Source organism: Schistocerca gregaria, chromosome 4 (genome assembly GCF_023897955.1).
Source record: "Schistocerca gregaria isolate iqSchGreg1 chromosome 4, iqSchGreg1.2, whole genome shotgun sequence".
NCBI lineage: Eukaryota > Metazoa > Arthropoda > Insecta > Orthoptera > Acrididae > Schistocerca > Schistocerca gregaria.
The window spans coordinates 301,942,617-301,959,683 of record NC_064923.1 but is presented as its reverse complement, the minus strand read 5'-3'; the positions used below and the strand labels follow the sequence as shown (position 1 = coordinate 301,959,683).

The following is a 17,067-nucleotide window of genomic DNA, read 5'->3' as shown; positions in this document are numbered from 1 at the left end:
CCATGTCCCTTGCACGCGGGGAACTGACGCGGCGCAATTTCCTGCGCGAAATGGACTGGCTAAACTTGGACTGCGCGCGGCCTTTTATACCGGCTTACTGCGGGGCCAGTATTTTTGGGCCTGCGCCGTCGAGTCAGGCGTTAATGCGGTTTGAAGGCCATTACTGGAGGCGACTTGCCGTCGGCAGGAGCCGCCGCTCCACCACGTGGGCCGCTGGCAGTACCTCCAGTGGGAAGACCACAACTGTCGAGGGTGTTTTCAACAAGGCACAAGCATGTTGAATGTGATGAAAAGTCTAATATAAATGGAACATAGATTGAGAGTAAAGCAAAGAAAGGTAAAAGTAATGAGGAGTAGAAGAAATGAGACGCGATATACTTAACATCAGAGTCGCGAACAATGAAGTAGATGAAGTGATGGAAAACAGCTGCATTACAAGCAAAATACCACATAGCAGAGGAAGCTGGGAGGACATAAAAATAGAACAGCATACGTAAAGAGGGCATTCCTGTCCAACAGAAGTCTACTAGTATCAAATACAGCAGTTTGAGCAAGAAATTTCTTGGAATTCTGTGTTCTCATATCGGAAGTTTTGTTATAATGAGTAAGTAAGCTATTGCACGTGCAATATTGCCTGTTCGGGTAAGCATAGCTAATGATATGCGCCCCGCTCTCTCTCACCCGAGCTGTACCAACGAACGATGCATGGCCATGCGCACCTCGTTTGCCAAGCAGTGCGTACAGAGGGCGTGGATAGGAGAGCGCATCTGTACAACGTGCTATTGATGTAGCTGTATATTACACGACGTGTACATTATGCAGCAAATTGTGTGGAAGTATGGATTAAATACATTGTATAATTATTGAATTCACTACTTTGAATCTTATCACAGAGCACATATCAACCAATAAAGGCGTTTTCAAAAATATGACAAAGAACAAAATTCAAAGATTAAATAGCTTTCTCAAAGATAAATATTTTCCCTAATTTGCGAAATATTCTTCAAATCAATAAGTTTCTTGTACTACACGCTTTATTAAGTAGCTTATGTTCTTGCTCAGGGTTCAAGCTATCTCCATACAGATTTCATCGAAACTGGTTCAGGGAGATAGTCGAGGAAACGTAAGAGAGAGGTAGTTACGCATCTGAAATACTAGTACGATGAAATATTCAATATCTTTTTTTGTTCGTGATCCGATTTTGATGAAATAAAGGCTACACGGTGTCCCAAACAATGCTCAAGTTACATGCGAAAGCTCCATGAAAATTTGTCTACTAGATTTGGAGAAGCGTGTTCAAGCAAGCAAATAGATAGACACGACAGTTCTACAAATTTATTGTTAACATAGATATAGATGTGGAAACGATCAAAGCCCCAGTTCATACTGCACACGACACAAACAATATTCTTGTCAGGTGGACAAAATTTTTTGTCACCCCTGCCACTGCATGGCAGATGTTCCGAAAACAACAATGAGGTGATTTTTCACTTGAAATGTTCCCTCGTTTTTATATAAAACTCTACAGATTTTTCACACATCCTAACTTCCAAAGTGTCTCATCTTTCCATTCTTCCGTCTGAAGATTCCTCTCTCACGTAGCTCTTCTGACATGTTGCCTTAGACCGCGCGGCCCCTCCCACCGGAGGTTCGAGTCCTCCCTCGTGCATGGGCTTGTGTGCGGTTCTTAGCATAATTTAGTTTAAGTAATGTGTAAGTCAAGGGACTGATGACTGCAGCAGTTTGGTCCCTTAGGAATTCACACACATTTGAACACATTTTTTTTGCTCTTCTCTCTTTCCGTATTGCTTTCGGGCGCCTTCTTTTTGTCCCATTAGTTGGAATCCATTCTACCACATTCTTAGGCCATCTGTTCTCACCAAAACTGCATATATGCCCACAACATTTCAATCGTTTTGATTCGATTGTATCTATTACAGTGGTAGCGAGATTCATCCTGTCACTTCTTCATTTTGAAGTTTATTCCATAGTGCCAACCTACAGCAACATCTCCAAAATTCCATTTCAATTGACCATAGCAAAAACGGAGAATTCTACGAAGAGTATCTCCAACAAGTTAACCATCGTTGGGGAAAATGTATATCATAGGAGAGTGAATATACATAGAAAGAAGAACTTCAGGATCAGACAATATACATGTCCGAAAGAACACACAGCACACACACACACACACACACACACACATACACATATATGTGTGTGTGTGTGTGTGTGTGTGTGTGTGTGTGTGTGTGTGTGTGTGCGCGGGTGCATGTGCGCCCGCGCGCGCAAGTCCGGGAGTCGAGCACGGACTTCCTGCTTTACACGAGCGGCCGTCTTGCCCACTTCGTTTATCCGGGCACACTTCCCGTGCAACCCACATTCCCAACTTGTAGCAACTTCTTTCATAGCACCCCCCTGTCCACCATCCTCATTTCTTGCAGCATTTAGCATGATGCCCACAAGATGCAACCTAGTGTGCATCCACAGTGAAGTTATCGTAAAATACCGTCAAGCAGTACATATTAATATTACACTGAAGCCCCAAAGGAACTACTATAAGCATGCGTATTCAAATAAGGATATTAGGAAATTTGTGCGGGGGGGGGGGGGGGGGGGGGAGGTGGGAGCCGCATGAACCGTGGCTACCCTGCGCGGCTTAAAATAAGGAGATATGTAAACAGGTAGAATGCGGTGCTGCGGTCGGTAACGCCATTATAATACAAGTGTCTGGCGCAGTTGTTAGATCAGTTACTGTTGTAACAATGGCAGGTTATCAAGATTTAAATGCATTTGAATGTGATGTTATAGTCGGCGCACAAGCGATGGGACACAACATCTCCGAGGTAGCGATAAACTAGAGATTTTAACGTACGACCATTTCACAAGTGTACCGTGAATAACAAGAATACGGTAAAACATCAGATCTCCGAATTTGCTGCGGCTAGAAAAAGAGCCTGCAAGAACGGAACCAACGACGACTGAAGAGAACCGTTCAACGTGACAGAAGTGCAACCCTTCCGCAAACTGCTGCACATTTCAATGCTGGGCCATCAATAAGTGTCAGCGTGTGAACCATTCAACGAAACATCATCGATATGATGACTGCACCCTTGATGACTGCACGACACAAAGCTTTACGCCTCGACTGGGCCTGTCAACAGCGACATTGGACCGTTGATGACTGGAAACATGTTGCCTGGTCGAACGAGTATCATTTCAAATTGTATCGTGCTGATGGACGTATCGGGTATGGAGATAACTTCATAAATCGATGGACCCTTCATGTCAGCAGGAGACAGTTCAAGCTGGTGGAGGCTTTGTAAAGGTGTGGGGTATATGCAGCTGGAGCGACATGGGATCCCTGATACGTCTAGATATGACTCTGACAGGTGGCATGTCCGTAAGCATCCTGTCTGATCAGCTGCATCCATTCATGCCCATTGTGCATTCCGACGGACTTGGGCAATTCCAGTAGGATAATGCGACACCTCACACGTCAAGAATTTGTACAGAATGGCTCCAAGAAGTCTCTTCTGAGTTGAAAGGCAGCACGTTTTGTATTATCGCGAAATATGTGAGAGAGTGTCACAAAAATGATACAGGACTTGTGCTGGAAAATTTTACAAGAGAGGCGTTTTTCGTTACGACGGAATCTTCTCACGAAATTAAAAAAAAATGGCTCTGAGCACTATGGGACTGAACTTCTGAGGTAATAAGTCACCTATAACTTAGAACTACTTAAACCTAACTAACCTAAGGACATCACAAACATCCATGCCCGAGGCAGGATTCGAACCTGCGACCGTAGCGGTCAAGCGGTTCCAGACTGTTGCGCCTAGAACCGCAGGCCAAATCATCTGGCGCGAAATTCCAATCACCAACTTTCTCCTCCTAATGTGAAAATACTTTGTTGACACCGACCTACATAGGGAGGAACGATCACCATGATAAAATAAGGGAAATCAGAGCTCGTACGGAAAGATATAGGTGTTCATTCTTTCCGGGCGCTATACGAGATTGGAATAATAGAGAATTGTGAAGGTGGTTCGACGAACCCTCTGCCAGGCACTTAAATTTGATTTTCAGAGTATCCATGTAGATGTTGTTAAACGTCCCTTTAGAAAAATTAATGAATGATTGTGTTGATAAACATCTTACGTTATTTGATTTTCAAACAGCTGAGCAAAACTGAACGTACTCAGACATTCACTAAACTGACACACAATATTTTTAGCGCAACGCAATCTGACTTTCAGTAATCCCTTCAAAAGAATGGCCCTGACCAACAATAACCTATACCTTTCATGAATTCTTACCTCACAAAAACCTTCGTTACTCGAACTACTGCAATACAGCGAGCGCCAATACTGCCAGCTGAATAAAAGTTTCTCACTGCTGAAGGCGTTAACTACTGATAGGCATAGTTAGCAAATGAAAGATTTTGATACAGAACAAACAATGTATTTACCTTAATAGTGTTCAAAAGTCATAATATAAGTATCAGTTCATGACATCCAGTCTTACAAATTTACTGTCTCTGATGGAAACACGTCCAGATCATCCGCTCTCAAAACTCGGCCATCTCTCTCCCCACATCCACCACTGGTGGCGGCTCACCTCCAATTGCGCAACGCAATGCGCTGTTAACAGCCAACTGGCCAACACTACAATAGCAAATTCCAACAATGCCACCCAGCCAAAGACTTCACACAGCACAGCCAGTGATCTTCATACAGAGCGCTACCACTCTTCAGTGTATATGTGTGGTGCCTGTTAATGGTATGTTTAGTGTGGATGCACCCTACGTACGACCTCCTGCAGGAATCATGCCAAAAGCTGCAAGCACTGAGGATGGTGGACAGGGGACCTCTACTGAAGCAATGTGCGACAAGTTGGGAATTTGGATTGGACGACAAGCATGTTCGGAAAGACGAAGCATGTAGGGCGACAGCTCGAGTAAAGCAGAAAATGCGAGTTAGAGTCCTGCTCTGGCTCAAATTTTCACTTGTCGCCATTGAATTATTTCTATACCCTTAGGTGGTTAACGTCGATGTTTCTCTCCTATCATAAACGATGACTAACTGAAACCCTCAGCTGCCGACAGGTGTTGTTGGTATACCTCGATGTGGACAGCTGAAAATGTGTGCCCCGACCGGGACTCGAAACCGGGATCTCCTGCTTACATGGCAGACGCTCTATCCATCTGAGCCACCGACGGCACAGACGACTAGCGCAACTGCAGGGACTTATCCCTTGCACGCTTCCCGCGAGAATCACATTCCCAAATGTCCACAATTCTACACGGGAAGCGTGCAAGGGATAAGTCCCTGCAGTCGCGCTATTCGTCGGTGGCTTAGATGGATAGATCGTCTGCCATGTAAGCAGGAGATCCCGGGTTCGAGTCCCGGTCGGGGCACACATTTTCAGCTGTCCACGTCGAGGTATACCAACAACACCTGTCGGCAGCCGAGGGTTTCAGTTAGTCATCATTTATTTCAGTGAAAATCTGCACGGTCGTCAACAGTATCTGTTCTTTCGAGGACAGTTACTGTCTTCACATCTCTCCTATCAAGTTAAAACTTTGAGATTACCTCTAACTAGGTACAGGTTAATCGTTTTGGTGTGCTATTGACGGTAGTTTTAAACTGAAGAAAAAAAATACACGAAACACAGAATGGTGAGAGCATGGGAAGGGGAAGGGGAGGGTAGACGTTGTGACGGCAGCCGGCAGCCGGCGCCCACGCAGGCCATTATTTGCGGTGGGCCAGTGGGGGTGACACGTGCAGGCACGGCCGCCAGCCGCCAGCCACCAGCGCCGCTCAGAGCCCCGAGGGCGGCCGCTTCCCTCCAATCAATACGCACAGCGCGCCGCGGCACAGCCTCCGCCGCGCCGTGCCGGCACCGGCGCGCTGCGTGGGTGGGTGCGTAGCCGGCGCGCTCGCAGGCCGGCCCGGCTGCCCGATAACCCCCTCATTAAAAAAAAACACATCGCTACACTTGTTTCGGCAACAGTACGAAAATACCAACCAGGTACTGGATTTACACCACCTGATCACACATCAGAAGAACTCGGGTACCAAATTACAGAACAACAATGTGGGTATGTCCACCATTCACGTTTATGACGGCCTGACCTGTGCTATGGACATTATCAATGACTGCCAGAATACCTGCGGAGCTACGGCAACCCATTTCTGGTCAAGAACAGGAACCAGAGAAGTTGGTGATGCTGGACGCTGCGGTCTGGAGAGCACTCATCCCAAAGGCGTTGCATTGGGTCCAAATCGAGATGTTGGACAGGCCAGTCTGTTTCAGCAATTTTGCTGTCAAAAAACCATTGTCTCATAGTGGGCGACAGTTATTGAGCTATATGAAATAAAATCGTCGTAACTTCTGAACCGTTTTGAGTTAGAAGGTTCAAACTGCATGGTTGGCCGCGGGGCGTGATGGGGATTAATATGCGCATTGTTGTTTGTTTTAGTGAGGAAGCCCACTTTCATTTTCATGGGTTCGTCAATAAGAAAAATTGGCACATCTGGGGACTGATAACCCGCATTTCGCGATCGAAAAGTCTCTTCAGCTTCAACGGGTGACTGTGTGGTGTGCAATGTCCAGTTACGAAATAATCTGCGCGATATTCCTTGGTGGCACGGTGACAACCGAACAGTACGCGAAGGTTTTAGAAGATAATTTCACCCCCATTATCCAAAGTGACCCTGTTTGTATCCTATGAAAGTGTCTTGATGTTTGTTAAGTTTTACTTTATTTATCAAGCGCGACGTCAGAAACTGCCTCTCTGGTCTCCTCGCCTTTCCTGATGAAAAATTAATTGTCACGTAATAGGTCCTCAGTTCACTACGACTTCATAATTTCCGTCTTTATGGTTCTAACCTCGTACTATCCATTCTAATGTGTCAACCCACAACCAAACGAGATTGCTATGGTATATTGAACATAACTGTGAGTTAATGCTTATCTTAACCGATAAATCTTGATTCGTTGTAAGCAGAGACAGGCAAGTCAGCTGAGTACCAGAAAACAACCATACATTATTTAGCTACTGGTGTAGCAACTTCCAGCATATATTAAACATTTTCAGTTACCTTGTAATTTTATTACTTGCCTTTTCTGTGCTACAAGGCACTTAGTAAAAGAGGTATACCTCAGTTTCTAATCTAATAAAAAAGAAATAAACTTTCCGTGATGTCAGTGCTTAATCGTTCACCACAGAATTATTTGGGCTTTTTACGATTGTGCTATTATTATGTTTCTATATCAAGTATATGTATCAAAAACAATTTAATAATGATGCTGTAATGACACTAAGATTATTATATTTCATGTAACTCTGCCAGCACTTCTCATCCGCTACTAGCGTAGTAAACATATGTTTAGAAGCGTCTAACACCTCTTGGTTCGTATTCAGACCCCTGTCTGATACATTCCAGTAATTCAGTGAAATACTAGAACGGCAAATAATCAATAAAAGGAAACTTTCTTTGAAGGATAATATGATAAAATATCATATGTATTTTTTAATGCTGCACTCAGAAAAAATAAACTTTTTTTCGCTTCCCGTTACAAATAACGCAACTGTCTCGCTTCAAATATCTAGGCTATACCAATCAGGGGACTGGCCTTGAAAAGACTGACTATAACATTCGTTGCAACAAAAGGGAACAGTTTTCAGACTTCTAACCAGCACACGGTTTGGACAACTATAGATTTTCTTTAATCATCTCAGAAAATTTCTGTCTCTTTCTTTCTGCCTTATACATTTCATCTGTGCCAGGTACATTTTTTGCGTCATCTTATCGCAGAATTATATTAGAAACATTCGAGACAAAAATTTTCGCTTTTGACAGCTTTATCTGTCGTACTATATTTATCATCGTTTCATTTTAAATAATGAAGTTTTATTTCCCATAATTTTTCAGCACATTACAGACTACGTAACGTTGCCAACTCACATATTCCTTAAAACATTAACCGAAACTCATTTTAAATGACATTGTATTCTAAAAAATGCCTGGTATGCCGAGTCTTGTACGTCTTATGTACTGCTGTTCATAGGCAGTGTTCTCTAGGTCCACGGGCAGCTGGGAATCCACGCATAAACTCCGCAAAGGGCACGGTAACAATCCGTAGCTCCCCCTGCTGTGTGTTTATCACTGTCACGCACAGAGGACCGCAAGAAGTGGCCGTGCTAGGGTGTCAAGTGGAGTTGCCATTGACAAGGAAAGTCAATCATCGCCGCCGCAAAAACAGGATGTAGTGTGGCGGCTCGCTCGTCTCAGACCCCACCGGCAGAGACTTGTTAGCGCTGGTGTCCTGCGGGATTGCATAAAGGGCAGGGGGCTGCCTTGGCGTCTCGAAATCTTAATACAGAGGAAGTCACTGACAAAGTGACGTCTGGGGACAGTCCGCTACAAGAGGTCTGAACATCATGCAAGGGGCTCCTCTCACACATTTGCTTAACATCTTTAAAAAAATAAAGAAAAATGTGAATCTGAGAAAGGCGAATTTAATCTACAGGAGTTCCATTTTACAGTGAGAACAAAATCTCTCTTCTCTTCCTTCTACGTTGTTGAGCTCGTTGCTGTATCACCAATCAAACGTCCTGAAGAGAGATTTAAACAATAGGAATTTTACACTGCTCTGGACTGTTGAAAATCATATGCTGTTAAAAGAATATGCGTAAACTAAGCCACATGTGCAGGTTCTTGAGACTGTATCCTAATTTATTCAGTATTTTTTAGAGACGGAGGGATTTAGAGCGAGGACAGCTGTTCTCAACCTTCTTACTCATTTGATGCTGCCCTCCAAGAATTACAAATTCCTCTCCGTCCAACGTTCTTATTACAGTCTATCCTTTTCATATTATTGTTATTATTGTTATTATTGACTTCCGACTGGTTATTTCTTGGATATATTCCAAACTCTGTCTTCTCTTATAATTTTTACTATCAGTTTATCCGAAAATACCACGTCTTAACAATGTCCCTTCCCATCTTCAATATTTCCACACGTTCCTCACCTCGCTAATCCTGCGATAAAACATCTTCTTTTCATATCTGATCAGTCTACCCAATTTTCAACACCCTTCTATAACACCAAGCATCAGATGCTTCGATCTTCATCTTTTCCAGTTTTCCCATGCTCTACGTTTAAATTCGATACAATTGTGTACTTCAAGTGCACATTCTCATAAATTTCTTCCACAAATTATATCCGATGTTCGATTCTTTTGACCGGAAGTGCTCTCTTTTCTTCTGTTACGTCTGCCTTGTTTTATCCGTCATGTGCTATTTTATGGCAGAATTTTTGCGCTTCGTAGTGCCCAGTTTTTATTTTTAGGTTATTTCTAATCTCATTTCTGCTACTCCCAATTCTTTCGTCTTTTCGCTGTTTACTCTCAGTCCATAATGTTTGTTCATTAGACGGTTGTTTCCAAGTCCCGCAGTTCTTGCTCATACGTACAGATTTGTCCAAAATGTAAGAGCAAGTAGTAGATGTATTTTGAATATAATGTGGTAATTAACCATATTGTACAACAGAAGAAGAATAAGTAAAGAATCAAAAACAGCGATAACAACAGAAAGAATTCGGAGGATGAGGTCACCGACATTTTAGAAAGCGCGAATTGTGCAGAAATGCAACGCCTGACCCGAGATTTAGTAGGCGACTTACGCTGCTCTAACATGGCGAATATAAGGAGTCGAAAGTTCCGATGATGTGTCTGTTTAACGAAACATCCGTAAATTCAAAAACGTTTTGGTTTGAATTTTCCATAAATTATCAGTGATCATACTATTTCACCGCCGTCTCGCTGAATACTGTCAGTCTGTTGCAGTGCACCAATATAAACTATGAAAATATATTTCTTTATGTAACTGAAGGTATTTATTTTGTTTCAGGGTGAAAAATTGGGCTCTGAAGTTCGGTGTTGGTCTTTGGGAGTTCAGCCGGCAATTCACGAAAATGGTTGACATACAAAAGGTAAATCCAAACTTTCTTTCTTTTTCAAATAATTAGTGAAAACAGTTCTCACTGTTTCAAGTCGTTTTTATGTAACATATTCTACAATGTTCATTGATGCTATGAAATGATATATTATATTCAATTAGTCACGTGTCATGTAAATGTAACAGCCTTTTTGTTGTTCATGTAGTAATATCAAACTATTGTACAATAAGCTGGCTGAGACGCACTAAACATATCAGGTTACTTCAGAGCTCGTTTAACTGTCTCAGCGTAGGTACTAAGAAATTTACCGTCAGGATGATAGTCTCTGCACATACCTCCTCTGTTCTGTTGCATGAGATGTTACTGTTTCTAAGTACTGTTTCTAACAGCAATGTATTTTTGCTAGTGTGATAGATCGAAACCATCCGAAGAACCTTCCTCCTTCCTCTTCGTGTAGCAGACGAAGTCGACCGGTAACTCATCTCAAAGTACAGCCCGCTGCATAGTTTTTTTTTTTTAATTTCCTTAAATAAATGTCTCTGAAATAAAACACGCCTGTTGCGAGTTGTGACGTCACCATTACGCTTTTGTACTGAGTTGCTACCGGAGAAGGCACCAGACTGTATAAAAGTGTTAGGATAACACATAATATAATGTTCTTAAGGCCATTACGTGTTCTCACATCTCGCCGTATGAGGGCACATTCAGCATCATCCAACATGATCGTATTGGTGGTCCAGGTGAGGCATAATGTTGTATGGGCCTGCTGACCCCCTGGTCTTTGAACACGGTATACTCATCAGTCGACGTTATTGTGACACTGTGCTCCTTCCCATGTGCTTGTTTCCAGTGATGCATTCGGGCCTTACTTCATTTTCATGGATGACAATGCGCGACCGCAAAGAGCAGAGCAGTTGGAGGAGCTATTGGAATGAGAGTGTATTCGGCAAATTGACTGGCCTGCCAATTACGTCAACTTAAATCACATCGAGTGGGATGCAGTGGGGAGACGTATTTCAGAATGTCCACATGAACCCGTGTCCATCCAGCATTTGTCAACCGCGCTAGCGACGGATGGAACGCCCTGCCACAAGAACTCTCTACCATCCTTGGCCAACATGGGAGCACGTTGCAGAGCCTGCACTGGCGTGTTGGTGATCAGACGCACTATTAACAACGACGTCCTGCTTTTTTAATGCCCAGGGGATCATCATACATGGCAGTGAGTTCGGTCTAAGTATTGTCTGTCTTCGAATAAAAGTGTCATTTGCATCAGTCTCATAGCTTATTTCTTTCAGTTAGATTCTGTACTATACGATAGGACTTCTTTTTACTTGTATGTACGGCCCAAGTTTCATCAAGTTATGTTCTTGGCAGTACTTATCGTATGAAAGCTATTTTCATCCGTACGTTCTCCACACCGTGGTATTTTTAAATTATGATTGTTACCAGTGATTGTCCGCCAATAATGCGAACAAATAATAATGGAACCCCAGAATGAAGTTTTCATTCTACAGCAGAGAGTGCGTTGATATGATTTCATTCTGGAAAAATCCCCTAGGCTGTGACTGAGCCATGTCTCCACATTATGCTTTCTCCCAGGAGTGTTAGTTCTGCAAATACGCAGGAGAGCTTCTGTGAAGTTTGGAAGATAGGAGACGAGGTACTGCAGAATTAAAGCTGTGAGGTTGAGTCGTGAGTCGTGATTGGAGTGATGAACATGTTGAATACAAGATGTATATGGAAAATGAATTCGAGAAAACATTTAAGTATCAGAATCACAATGGGTGTAGGTTAGGAACTGGATTCCTCGTGGAGAGGGGGTGGGTTGGGTCACGTTCCCGACCCTAACCTCACCTGCAAGTCACATGTGAAACATAAATCAGTAGTACAGCAGATACAAGAATATGACGGCAAACATCTGGTGTCTGTTATAAAGGAAGATCTTGAACTCCCTAAGGATGCGTTTAGAAGGCTGGAACTGACAAAAATAACAAGGCAGTGAAGGACTTTGCGATGACGCTGTTCAAGACTGCTCTTCTGTCCATGTGATTTACCCTCGAAGGAGCACACATCAAGGATTTACTGAATGATTAATTTGGGTCTGGGAAATGATGATAAGTAACCTGGGGCTGCAGAAGAAGAAAATGTGCATGCTGAACTGCCACCAGTTGAAGGTGACTGTGGAAGTGCTAAATGTGTACTACTACTAAAGCCTGCATATCATTCTTCATTCTTTGAATGTTCTAATCTATGACTGCAATTATCTGTCACCTTGTTTATGTCATTTCATTGTAAGCTAGCCATTTTTGTTACTGCTTTTGTGGAATAAAAAAAATATAAAAAAGATGGTAGAGCACTTGCCCGAAAATGGCAAGGTCCCGAGTTCGAGTCTCGGTGTGGCACACAGTTTAAAATGCTAGGAAGTTTAATAATGGAACTTTTTGAATATTTATTCTGCTTGTGTCCCTACATTTCAGTACAATTTTCACACGTTGCAATTTTTCTTTACAGCACAACTGTGAATATCCCCAGGGGCCTTCCAACATTGTTCACAGAGTCATTTATAGTGCAGTAAACAGTGAGGACCCAACATGTTGAAGGAAAGAAGATTAGGGTTTTACGTCCCGTCGACAATGTTGTCAAGGTGGAGAAGGAAATCGGCCGTGCCCTTTAAAAGGAATCATTCCGGCATATGCTTGAAGCGATTTAAGGAAGCACGGAAAATCAAAATCTGGATGACCGGATCCATATTTTAATTGAAGCCCACCCGAAGGCGAATGAAGTGTGATAAACACTGCGCCAGCTCCCTCAATCAATAACTTAAGACACCCTCGAAGTTGCTTTCAGATCTGGTTTCTCCCCGTTAAGATGAACGTGCTGTACTCTACCTGCTAGGAATTCCTAAATCAAAAAGTCGTCCGATTTACCGTATGCTCGTATTTTCTCCATTATTCCAATAGCGCTATGACGTGTGCTTCTGCTGCCTATGAGTAACTGCCGAAGCATCAGTGCAACAATGTCATGGATGTGGAAACCCGTTGTTCGAAGCAATTGCCGCTCTCCGTAGTTACGGCAATAACATTCTCCACCGTAGCGTGAAAATATTTCATAGATCGTTACGAATTGTCCGGGACCCACTGATCCGTACAAACATCTGTTTACGCACGGGTTGCTGCCCGCAGATACAAAATTACGCATGATAGACAAATCTTTCGCGATCAGAAAATACGCGCTCGAAGCTATTAGACAACATAACCAAAACTGCGCAGTTGCCTACCGCTGATGGAAACTAAATATTGCCTTCATTTCACGGGCTAAATATAATACGAGGAAGTTCCATCAGAGGTTTCATGTTTCGAGAGAGGTAGGAAAGAGAAGTGCTTCTGGAGTGCGCCGCAATTAGCGGCTAATTGCTGCAAGGGCTGCAAGCAGCAGGTGTCTGAGGCCTTCACGAGAACTGTTGGAGGACAACTTGTCGCCCTGTCTGAGTTCAGTCGTCTGAAATGTGTAACAGCCAGGTGTTGCTTTATTAACGAGGTCCTGAAATACCCGACAACCACCGCGTATACACCACCGAGTCTTAAGCAGAAGCCTGAGCAGGTGAGGATATCCGAGAATATTCCGCAGATTCTTCTTCTTATTAATATTAATTGTCGAGTTGTCCTGAGAAATAATATGCGTTCTGCACATTCCTCTCCCAATCATTTCTGTTCCTGACTTTCGGAGCTCATGGTCCTTTTCTCAGGGCCATCACGTATGTATCTCTGTTGATACCATCCTTACATCTTGTCCGTGGCCTTCCTCTGCTCCTTCTACTCTCAGTAGTCTTTCCTCTTCCATCCTAATTAGGTATCCTACCCACATCAATCTTCTTTTCTTCGTTCTTCGGCCAATACAACCTTGTGAGTACAGGTTCTTTAAATATAGTCCATTCCCGTGACCGGGCGTCCCATTTGGGGCAAAATATTTTCCTTAATAAAAAAAAAAATGGTTCAAATGGCTCTGAGCACTATGGGACTCAACTGCTGTGGTCATTAGTCCCCTAGAACTTAGAACTACTTAAACCTATCTAACCTAAGGACATCACACACATCCATGCCCGAGGCAGGATTCGAACCTGCGACCGTCGCAGTCGCACGGTTCCGGACTGCGCGCCTAGAACCGCGAGACCACCGCGGCCGGCTTTTCCTTAATATCTCCTGCTCGAATACAAGCACTTTTTGTTCATCTGCTTTACTTAATATAAACGTTTCAGACCCATATAGAGCTCCCGGAAGAAAGCACTCAAGTACAAAATGCTTTTAAAACTTCTCGAAATTGCTGTACCGCACAACACGTCCTTTACCACAAAATATGCTCTGTTCGTCGCTGCAATCCTTGCCTTAATCTCAAACGATGTTCTGTTTGTTTTGCTAAAAATGCTTCCTAAACATTTAATAAGTCTGTTCTTTTATAAGTCAATTCATCAATTGTCAGTGGGGTACCGACATTTGGTGCCCTGCTTATCACCATGCACTCATTCTCCTCGTTAATCTGTAACCCTACTTTCCTTGCAATATTTCTGTAAGAACTTGTCATGAGCTGCAGGTCCGCTTCGATATCATTGCATATGCAAGCTGATTTGTTCTGTTATTACTCCGTCTTATTCCAGCTCGGTTCAATTATTTTGTGTTCTCTGTCTGTCTTTTGTAAAATTAAATTAAAAGATACTGGTGATAATGCGTCTCATAATCTAAGGCCAGTTCTGACCTCACAATGTTCTGACACCCATTTACTGATAGATTTCCTCTAGACATTTCTCTACTAAACGTATTAACTTTTGTGGAAAGAGGCTCTTTCAACACATTGGTGACTGTGCCCTTTGTGCTGTCATTAACTTTTTGGAAGATAACAACCACCATGTGAACATCAACGTTATGTTTCCAACCTTTCTCGGTTACCTGTATGTGCGTAAGAAGCCTACATAAGGGGCGAATCACTTGGAACTTGCACCACAGTTATTGTGGAAACAGAAAGTGCTATTGATGTGCGGTTTTCACAGAATGGATTGGTGGCCAGGGGCCCGTATTGTTAGCCAATAAAGAGATTGTAGTAATACTTAGAAAGCATATTTATTGTGTAAACATACACTTTTTAAATGGAACAATGACTATTGATATTAACATACTAAGAGTAAGGTAAATTGGAATGTCTGTGGTGTTTGTTGCAAGATTCTAGTAAGAGTCGTTTGCGAGATATCATACTTTGAAAAGTTCCCACGCCGACACTTGAACTACAACCTGTGGTAGCACACACTAAAGAACAACATAAATGCATATCCTAATTATATAGATTCTGAAAAGTAATGAGACAATTGACAATCACAGGTTGTATTCAAAATGACCGACGGCAACAGCTATACAAGCTTCCAGTCTGGCATGGAACGACTGCTGCACTCGTGCTAGCATTTCAGCGGAGATGTCCGAGAAGGATGCAGTAATCCGTCGCTGCATATTGTCGGCCGTTGCTGGTGTGTCCTAGCACACAGGGTCTTTCAGCTTTCCCGACAGAAAAAAGTGTAGTGGTGTCAAATCTGGAGAACGAACTGGCCACGTTACACGTCCCTGCGTCCAATTCAATGATCTGGAGACAATTCGTGAAGAATGCTGTAGTACTTCGTGAACTATGGGCTGGACAGCTATCATGGTGGCACCACAGGTTCCTCTAGTCCGCAGAGGAACGTCTCCCTTCACCCATGGAAGATGGTCTATTAGAAGGCTGCGATACTGGGGCACTTTCATTGTTCCGTCGATGAAAAAGGGGTCTATGAACTGATGCTTCACTATCCCATACCACACCACACCACACGTTTACACTTCTGATGAATCCAATGGGGATTGTCAAAACCTTAATAGTGCATATTTCAGCAGTTTGCTTTGGTATTATTTGTAAGTGTGGCTTAAAAAAAATGGTTCAAATGGATCGGAGCGCTATGGGACTTAACATCTATGGTCATCAGTCCCCTAGAACTTAGAACTACTTAAACCTAACTATCCTAAGGACATCACACAACACCCAGCCATCACGAGGCAGAGAAAATCCCTGACCCCGCCGGGAATCGAACCCGGGAACCCGGGAGTGGGAAGCGAGAACGCTACGGCACGACCAAGAGATGCGGGCAGTGTGGCTTCATCACTACACAAGATACATGATACATCTGGAGTATCCTGTCTAAATATCTATGTACAGGAGTTAATATGAGTCTCATAATCGCTTCCATAGTGCTTTTGATGGAAAGAAACGTGGTAGGTTTGGAACCTATGTTGATGAAGAATGCGTAAGACACTTGCCTCACTCATCCCACTTCCTCATGAGATTGTGCGGAAGCTAACATGCAGACCAACTGCAAGAATCTCAATATCTCCTTCTTCTGTCATCACTTGTTTCCTTCTGTTACGTTGTCTAGGTGTTACACTACCACTTTCACGTAACTGATTGAAGAGGTTGATAAATAATGCTGGGATGGTTGATGTATATTGGGATATTTTGCCACATACACCATGCAAGAACGAAGTGCATTCTTCCTACACTCTCCGTACTCCATGAACATGTCGGCTCTTTTCTGCACCGTAAAAGCCATCCACCACTTATGACTTACTGCTTGGACTGTCACACGTCAACTGACTAGCAAGTCGCAGTGCACTCAGGGAACACACTAGCACACTATAAGCAAATATAACGACATCGCGCGTAGCAACTACGCTGGTTGAATGGCACAAACAAATATAGGTGTGGAAACTTTTAAAAATATGATATCTCGTAAACGACTCGCACTAGAATCGTGCTACAAACATACCTGACATTCCAATTTACCCTACTTTTAGTTTGTTAATGTCATAGGTATTGTTCCATTTTAAAAAATAAGTTTAAGTTTGCACAAAAATACACTAAGTATTACTACAGTCTTTAGATAGGCTAACAGTACTAGCCCTTGACTACCAATACATTTTGTGAAAACTGCGCATCAATAGCACTTTCTATTGCCGCAATATTTATGGTGTAAGTTTTTGGTGATTCACTTCATTTGGTTGGTCTGTTTCTTCTGAAACCACAGCC

At 43.0% G+C, this 17,067-nt stretch overlaps 1 protein-coding gene across 4 annotated transcripts in view; it reads left to right on the top strand.

Annotated features, from left to right (window-relative positions):
* The window catches only part of LOC126365875 (voltage-dependent calcium channel subunit alpha-2/delta-3), an 859,858-nt gene that overhangs the window by 235,772 nt on the left and 607,019 nt on the right, over nucleotides 1-17,067 (top strand). For all 4 annotated transcript variants that reach the window (XM_050008568.1, XM_050008566.1, XM_050008567.1 and 1 more), the window contains exon 2: nucleotides 9,921-10,002. In XM_050008568.1, the coding sequence (XP_049864525.1) occupies nucleotides 9,921-10,002 (82 nt within the window). The remainder of the gene's footprint in view (nucleotides 1-9,920; nucleotides 10,003-17,067) is intronic.